Here is a 9,488-nt window from a genome sequence, read left to right on the forward strand (position 1 = left end):
TAGCATCTGGTCCAATTCTGACACTACCCGTGACTCGTAAACCTTTCACCAAAACCATGTTGCCATATTTGAGCCGGATGCCGACCATATTGGCCGATGGGCCACAGGCCGAATGGTTCAGCCATGAACCATCTGCCTTTAACTTTATAACGCACTCAAAGAGTTCACAACACCCACTAAAAGAATGGTCCGACCATCCGGTTTGGCTTAATTATATAACTGCCGTCTGCCGAGGTTGTTGAAGAGTTTCCAACTGTGTAAGCTTGCTCTTCCGCGTAAACACGTACGATTACGCGACTCCCAGATTTTAGAAACTATGCCTTCCTTCTATAAAATGGAAGAAACTGAGACTTACACTTACACTTACACTACTGAAAATGATGATCTCGAAGATGGAGAAGACGACATGGATTAGAGGAAAACCCATCGGCCATGGAAGCTACGGTGTTGTTTCATTGGCCGAAACCAACCACCATCTCTTGCCGCCTGTGATAGCAGTGAAATCGTCTGGTTACTTTGTGTCTGGATCGATTCGCGAGGAGAGAAAGATTCTTACCCAACTCCAAGACTGCTCACAAATTATTCACTGCTATGGCGACGCCGTCACCTTTGAGGATGGTTTTCCTATTTACAATCTGTTGCTTGAGTACGCTTCTGGAGGCAGTTTACACGATCGAATAGTGCGTTCCGGTGGGGGGTTGCCGGAATCGGAGGTCAGGCGCTACACTCGCTCAATCCTCAGAGGCCTCAGTCATATTCACAAGTGTGGCTTTGTTCATTGTGATCTCAAACCCGAGAACCTTCTGCTCGTGCCCAGCAGCTCGTCTTCTAATAAGGGGCGGAGTTCTGTCAAGATTGCCGATTTCGGGCTCTCTAAGAGGGTTGGAGAAGATATGCTCTGTAGGAAGGATGGGATGATGTTGAGGACCACGCCTCTTTATGCAGCACCTGAATCGATTAACTTCTGTTTGTATGAGCCTTGCTCTGATATATGGGCTCTTGGCTGCACTGTCATAATGATGATAACTGGTAAGCCTGCTTGGGATTTTCCTCCAGAAACTGATGTAGATTTATTCTTGAATGAGATTGGTTTCACTCCCGTTGTGCCTGAGATACCGGAGAAGTTGTCCATTGAAGGTAAGGATTTCCTCAACTTGTGTTTAATTAGAGATGAGACTCTTCGGTGGACTGCAGATATGCTACTATTACATCCGTTCGTAGCTGTTGATGATGAAGATGATCATGAAGGGACAGAAGAAACAGAAAGGGCCCAAGTGGAAACAGGGAAATCTGAGTTTGTTCAATCTCCAAGACAGGTGTTTGATTTCCCTCCTCCTTTTGGAGAGAAAACGAGGATCTGTGCTGAACCACCTGGGTTTTAGAATTACTGGTGCTCCAAGAGTCTCCAACACAGAGGAGAGAGCCCCCTGCTATGCCAAACTCTTCCTAGCTTCTGTAGTCTCCAACACATGATTGTATTTATTCAGAATCTTCTGTAAATATTGTGCACATTTCATTATTTGCAAATTATTCATTCACTGAAATAAATTGCTGGATTATTTTTCATTCTTATTTTAATAGTTTTTCTTTTTTCCTTTTATTGAACCTACTTTAGGCATTTTGTATAAATTAAATTATAAATGGTTCCATAATCAAAATTATAAACATAAATGTTAGTGCTGAAAAATTCAACATATATAGATTGTTATCCAAACAGGTTTATTTTAGTTTCTTCTGAAATATGCAATGCACTAATACAGTGCATAAGTTTCTACTTTCATGTGTACCTACCTATATGGATTAGTTTGAGAAGGTGATGAGAAGTGATCTCAGTCGGGTGGTTTATTTTAGCTCCATAATCTAATGCAGCTAATCCGTACCTGTTCTTTTTAAGCTATGCAAATCATTTCTAAAGACTAAGGTTGGACCTCTTGCTTCCAATCTCATGGCACGACGTGTTTTAATTATTTAGATTATTTATATAATAAGAAAAACCCTTCATTCGGCTTAATTACAACTATATATATATATATATACACACAGTTGGTTATGACATACAATGGGAATGTTTGGAACCGTGGCAGTTTTTAAAAAAAATGGTGCCACGTGGGATTCATATAGGCATTTCAATAAATGTTAATATATTTTATTGTTTGGTTCAGGTGTTTATTGAAAAACCGGGGATATCTCGTAAATCGGGATCCTACCGATGCATGAAACGTCAAATTTGGTGTTTCATGTATTGGTGAACCATTTTCCCCAACGGTTGGCTGATTTGTGATTACATGTATCCTATGTGGTGCTTATCTGTCAGCACATACATGAAAAATAGTGATGAAAATCACCTTATCAAACAGAATAGTATTGCTCATTGCCTAGGTGGCAAAAACACTCCTAAACAAAATTAAAACATTTTTTTGTGAAAAACAGGTTTTTGAAGCATGGGCATTTTTTCTTAAAAATCAGTCCCAATAAACACACACGCTTCCAAACACCATCAATATCTCACTTTGAATAAATACCCACTGCCAAGATTGTTGTAGCTCACTCTGAATGGTTAGAAACAAGGCTGGGTCAAGTTTATCCCAGAAATAAAGAAAATGGGGCTCAAAGCCCTTGGTATGATTTAGGGTTAGCCCATTCCGATTCTGATTCCAAACCCCTATTCTTGCAAACCAAACGAAACTTTAGTTTATGGAGATTAGTTTCTAGGAAGGCCAATTTAGTAATGCGAATTTTGGGATTCTTTTGTGCATAATTCTTATATACAATGGAATAGTCATCTCCCTGCTATTACAGTTTCCATTTTGGAAATATCTAGATAAAGAAGCTAGGCCGACCAAATTTAATGATTTTGGAGTCCATTGCAGTGGTGACTCTTTAGACGATCCCAATGCACGGCTACAAGATAGATCCTACAAAATCACAAAAATAACCTTGTTTCTAAACCCTAAAAGATCAGTTGTTTTAAAAAATGAAAACATACTTCGGTTTCCATAATTCTAAGGCTGGTATTTTTTTACATCGTCTTAAGTGCTCATTTAAAACTTTTAGGCTGCGTTTCAAAACGATGCAAATAAGTATGAATGTAAATGCGTAGAGTGTAAAACACTTCATATAAATTGTAAAGTTGGGTTAGTTTTGCATTTACAAATTTACCTTCTTACAAAACGAACTTTTAGATGTAAGAGATGTTTGGAAGCGTGGACGTTTTTCTGAAAAATGGTGCCACATCAGATTCACGTAGGTGATTCCACAAACAACTGCCTACATGACTGTTTGGTTCAAGCATTTTTTGAAAAAACACTGAAAAACGGGCATGCATCAGAAAACGCATCCCAACCGTTGCATTTTGGTTCAAGCATTTCATGCATCGATCCGTGAACCGTTGCCCCTAATGGTTGAATGATGTGGTGTTTACATGTATATGCACATACATGAAAAACGGTGATGAAAATCACCTTACCAAACAACATTAGTGTTGCTCACTACCTACGTGGCAGAAACACTACCAAACATGGACATTTTTTTTTGAAAATCGGTCCCAAACCACGTTTTCAAACACCATTGTAATGGATACTGAAATTAGATTAAATGCAAAATGAGCAAATTAATGAATGATGATGGAATGGGGTGCAGACTGAAGATACCCAGAACACCAACACAATAGAAATGTATGTCACAAACAATAATGGAACTAGGTGGCAAGCTAGGGGTAAAATATAATGGTTTAGTGCTGTAAAGAATAGTTCCAGCAAGACAATGGTTCAGCAGTAAAAGTTAACAGCAAGAAGAATACGAGCAGTGATGGTAATAAGTGCTTGAGGAGGAAATCAAGTGAGATTAAATAAACTAGTCAATAAAGCAAAGAGATAACAATTATGTGTATAACAGAATTCACAAGACAAACTTCAACCAAGCAGTACGAGAGTTAAACGGAATGTAAATAAGGCTTATAGACTGATTATGAATGCTGATATTGGGTAGGTACAGCTACTACAATTATCAAGAAATGATAGAATGAGGTAAGACTGAGGTGATTTGTATAGGAAATATTAAATGCTAATGTTGAATCAGTATTGAATGACAGTTTATCAAATAAAGTTAAATAGCTAATTTAGATAAAAGAGATTTTAACAATTCGGGTCTGATTCTGCTAATATGAAGGAAGGAACAAATCAGACATGTATTTCTCAGATGTTTCAAAGGTAAACTAATCAGATCATTCTACTAAGTAGAATAGATCATGAAAAAAAATCACAATAGACAGGGAGTTTAGTACTTTCCTGTTCAGATAACATTGGGTTTCTTCTCCCTTTGCAAATACAGTGATGATGGAACATGAAATCGGCTGAAGCTTTCCTCTCCAAGATCAAATGGAGCGAACAGAGGTGTGTTTCGTCAGCCTATTTTTGCCGGATTTGCATCTGTAATCTGATATGTGGAGCAAATGGTGGGCTGATGCAGCCCTGTTGTGAAGCTGTTAATGGTGGTTGCTGTAGTTGCTTGCCCCAATGAATCAAAGAAGGAAAAAAAAAGGAGGATTGCTGTTGTAAGGGTGTTAATCCCTTGGTGCCAATTTAAAGTCGAAAGTGATGACGTTGGAATCTACAAGAAGTTTTGTGTTATTCTGTTGAATGCTCCCGTATTGGAGGCGTTCTCCCCTTTTTGTACTCTGTTTTTCTATGCGAAACCAGAGCTTTTCTGGTTTCTACTTTCTTGATTTTATTCACTGAGAATGTCGAAATATATACAGTCGAGTCTCCTACGTTTACAAGGATAAAAAGATGTACAAGGATAAGAAAATGTATCGGAGACTCCTGATTCAATTACAACAGAGACTCCTAATTCAATCCTAATTGTAATCCTAACACCCCCCTTCAAGTTGGAGCATGCAGATTGTGAATTCCCAACTTGCGGAGAAAATACTCAAATTCTTTGCGACCCAGTGCTTTTGTAAAAATGTCAGCCAGCTGAACGGTAGTCGACACATAAGCAGGACGTATGCAACCATTTTGAATCTCATCCCATACAAAATGGTAATCAACTTCAATATGCTTTGTACGCTCATGAAACATTGGGTTTGCTGCAATATGCAAGGCTGCCTGACTATCACAATATAATCGCATTGGGTTTGAATGCGTAACTCCAAGAGCCAATAACAATCCCTTCAGCCATTTTAATTCACATGTGGCCGTGGCCATAGACCGATACTCTGCTTCCGCTGAAGAACGAGCCATAGTGTGTTGTTTCTTAGTTTTCCAGGAAATCGGCGATCTCCCAAGCATAACAAACCACTCAGATAGAGAACGTCAGGACAAAGGATAGCTCACCCAGTCTAAATCACACCATGCATATAACTGCAAATCACAATCTGAACGCAAGAGAATTCCTTGACCAGGATTTTCTTTCAAGTAGCGCACCACTCGCAATGCAGCCTCCCAATGTCTTTTTTGCGGCTGCTGCATGAATTGGGACAAAACATGCACACAATAAGACAACTCTGGACGCGTTGCTGAGAGATAAATAAGCATCCCCACCAAGCGTCTGTATCGCTCAGGATTAGATAAGAGGGGCTCATCTATCAAGACGAGATTGTGATTCTGCTCCAGAGGAAAAGGAACAGGTTTTGCACCAAGTAATCCAACTTCAGAGATAATATCCAAAGCATACTTCCGTTGCGACAAAAAAATTCCTGTTGAGTTTCGGGCAACTTCAATGCCCAAAAAATATTTCATTGATCCCAAGTCTTTCATATGGAAGCAGTCACTCAAATAATTCTTGAAGACTTGAATTGCCATACGATCATTACCTGACACGATAATACCGTCCACATATACGAGAACAAGCACATGCACGTTGTCCTGACGAAAGGTGAAGAGGGAGTAATCTGAACATGATTGCTGAAACCCATATGTCTTCAAGGCTGCGGTTAATTTAGCAAACCAACATCTCGGCGCTTGTTTCAAGCCATACAGAGATTTTCGCAACCGACACACCATACCTGGTTTATCTGACTGAAAACCCGGAGGCATTCACATGTAGACATCCTCATGAAGATCACCATCTAAGAATGCGTTATGTACGTCCATTTAATGAAGCTCTCAATTTCTAGTTGCTGCGACTGCAAGGAAGGTACGGACAGTAACCATTTTTGCAACTGGGGCAAAAGTTTCATTATAATCAATTCCCTCAACCTGCTTGTTCCCAAAAATCATGAGACGAGCTTTATATCTTTCCACTGTCCCATCAGCATTATACTTGATTCGATAAACCCATTTGCATCCTATGGCTCATTTTTCGGATGGCAAAGGCTCCACAGTCCATGTCTGATTATTTTCAAGTGCCTGTATTTCTTTTTGCATAGCATCCCTCCATTTTTCATCCTTTATGGCATCAGCAAAAGAAGTGGGTTCAACTCCTGCAGTAATAGCTGCCAAGAAAGCACGATGTCGACAAGAAAAATTGTTACAGTTCACATAGTTATCTATGGGGTAAGGACTACCTGCAGAATATGATTGGCCGAGTGAGCTTGCAAAGCGATGCGGAGAGGAACTCAAGTGCTGTGTGGTGTGAAGCACATAGTCTCTTAACCTTGTGGACTATTGTTTTTGTCGATGCCCACACCCCAAATGAGAATCAGAGTGCTGATGTTGCTCAACATTGCCAACCCCCCTGACATCAGGACTGTCTTCACTTGCATTTTCTGTGGTGACGTCAGAAGAATGAATGGGTTCACTAGTATTGGCATTCGGGTCTACGTGGGTTCCTTCTTCTACACTGACTCCTTCTTCTGCGAGTTCACCTCGCTGGTTAGTCTCCATCTCGTCATTTGCCAGTCTAGGTGAATAAGTGGATGGTACCAACACCTCATCTGTCCCACTTATTCCACAATCTTGTGCTTTGTTCGGATGTGCATCCTCTTTGTGTGCATACGGGAATTCATGCTCAAAGAAAGTAACATCTATGGAAGCAAAGAACATGCCGGACTCTAAATCATACAAGCTCCATCCTTTCTTCCCAAAAGGATACCCGACAAAAACACACCGTCTACTTCGACTAACAAATTTATCCCCTCCATGACCATGATTGTGCGCATATGCTAACCAACCAAAGACTCGCACATTATCATAAGAAGGAGGTCGCCCAAATAACATTTCATAGGGAGTCTTTCCCTTTAACAGAATGGATGGTGTCCGATTGGTCAAATAACATGTGGTCAAGACACATTCCCCCCAAAAATCAACAGGCAAGCTAACTCGAAAGTGCAAGGCTCGGGCAACATTGAGTATGTGGCGGTGCTTGCGTTCAACCCTCCCATTTTGTTGAGAGGTCCCGACACAGGTGGTTTGATGAATAATGCCACTTTCAGCAAAATAACTAGCCAAGCAGACAAACTCAGTCCCATTGTTAGTATGGATCACCTTGACATGTTTGTTAAATTGCCTTTGAACCATAGCAAAAAAATTTCGAAGGACTCGTCTCACTTCCATCTTATCAACCAGAAGATAAATCCAAACGCCTCTAGAAAAATCGTCTACTATGGTCAAGAAATAATGTGCACCACAAGAAGCTGCAATTCTATAAGGACCCCACAAATCACAATGATTTAACTCAAAAATATTGGATGCTTTGTTATTACTAGGAACAAACTCTTCTCGACATTGTTTAGCTCGGAAGCATATATCACAACCCTTAATACTATCATTATGCTTAGTATGAAAATGTAGCAATTTAATAATTCTATAAGAAGGATGCCCCAACCTTTGATGCGAAATATCCGACGTCCTGCTCTCTATAGTCTTCATTCCTCTTGTTGATGCAATGCTCCGGAAATAATAGAGTCCCTCTCGCTGCACACCCGCTCCAATCAGCATCCTCGTAGTGCGGTCCTGTATCACATAGAATTTGTTAGTGAACTGGATGATACAATTCGATTCCTCAATTAATTGTGATACAGAAAGTAAATTGCAATTCAAACTAGGCACATATAAAGCACTAGTCAGTTTCAGGTGATCGTCCAGTGCAATTGTGCCTTCTTTTTCTACTATTGTCGCTTTCCCGTCTGGCAGCCCGACAGAGCACAGAATGATATTCTTTATGTCTCTCATCGACTCAAGGCTTCCTGTCATATGATGAGAGGCCCCTGTGTCTATTATCCATTCTGACAATTTTTGCTTACCACTTAGTCGTTGACTCCCTTCTTTCTATGTGTTCAAAAGGTTGAGAAACATGTTCCACTACTCACTGCTCAGTCCATTTAACCCGGTCTTGGCTGCATCGGTTGATTCTCCTTGAGACGTATTGCCTTGCGCAGAGGCTTTGGCTGTATTGGCCTTAGCTTGGCTGTCACGACCTTTTCCTCCTGCCCCTGTTCGTTGTTTCTATCCACCACGCCCTCAGCCTGTTCCACGGGTATTATTTTTCGGTCGATCACCCCACCATTCAGGGTAGCCGATCAGTTGGAAACAAGACTCTACATCGTGGCCTGTCTTGTTGCAGTGAGTACATACTGTGTTCTTGTCTCTGCCTTCGCTTTTCCTCTTTCCTGTGTGGGCTGCAAAGGCCACAACTTCAGCTTTCTCTTCCTTTGCGCGCATCATAGTCGAACTTTCTCTTCTTGAATCACTATGGCATAGGCTCGATTCAAACTTGGCAAGGGTTCCATACTCAGTATATGTGAACGCACACCTCCATAGACCGTGTCATCTAGCCCCATCAAAAATTGATGAAGTTTCTCTTCATCTCGCTTCTTATCCCACGCCCTGCTTATGCCGCAGTTGCACTTGCCACATTGACAAGTGGGATATTGCTCATAATTTCCCAATTCCTCCCATATCATCTTGAGTTTGCCATAGTAATTCTGAATCGTCATACCTCTTTGTTTGCAATTCGCCAGCTCGGATTTGAGTTGTTGAACTCGTGGTCCATTACCAATAGAAAATCGCTCCTTTATGTCGTCCCAGAGTGTCTTCGCAATCTCAGTGTACGTTACGGTTGAACGTAAATTTGGTTCAATCGTATTCAGAATCCATGACACAAGCATGGAATTCACCATCCACCAATCTTCTAATTCCACTAAATCCTCTGAAGGTTGTTTCACCGATCCATCGATGAAGCCGAATTTCTTCTTGGCTCACAGCGTCGTTCTTATTGCTTGAGCCCATTCATCATAGTTGTCACCTCTAAGCTGGATCTGTGTGATAATGCTCCCTGGATTGTCATTGGTTGATAGAAGGTAGGGTGAGATCACGTCCCTTGGACATTGACTGCCACCCTACTCCTTGCCTCTGTTTTCAGCCATGTCGACTATAGTGTTGGTGCCGCAGAAGAGAAACTGCCGCAGAACGTTGATTCGCTGGAAGAGCTCTGCAAAAAATCACAGTGCCGTACTGATCTGGTCTGTGAAAAGCACAGCGCTAGACTGAATCGGCGCCGAGCAATCGTCGCTGTCGCCGCTGATCACTGGTCCGTTTTACAAGTGTCGT

At 41.1% G+C, this 9,488-nt stretch overlaps 1 protein-coding gene and 1 pseudogene across 1 annotated transcript; one reads left to right on the forward strand and one right to left on the reverse strand.

Annotated features, from left to right (window-relative positions):
* Positions 1-362: 362 nt before the first annotated feature.
* On the forward strand, positions 363-1,568 carry LOC148801383 (mitogen-activated protein kinase kinase kinase 20 pseudogene; annotated as a pseudogene).
* Positions 1,569-8,599: 7,031 nt separating this feature from the next.
* On the reverse strand, positions 8,600-9,058 carry LOC148801384 (uncharacterized). Its single transcript, XM_088900391.1, has one exon. It carries the CDS (start codon positions 9,056-9,058, stop codon positions 8,600-8,602), a length of 459 nt encoding a protein of 152 aa, XP_088756517.1.
* Between the last annotated feature and the right edge of the window lie 430 nt (positions 9,059-9,488).

The sequence above is a fragment of the Nelumbo nucifera genome, chromosome 3 (genome assembly GCF_055504915.1).
Source record: "Nelumbo nucifera cultivar China Antique chromosome 3, China Antique-T2T, whole genome shotgun sequence".
Classification (NCBI taxonomy): domain Eukaryota; kingdom Viridiplantae; phylum Streptophyta; class Magnoliopsida; order Proteales; family Nelumbonaceae; genus Nelumbo; species Nelumbo nucifera.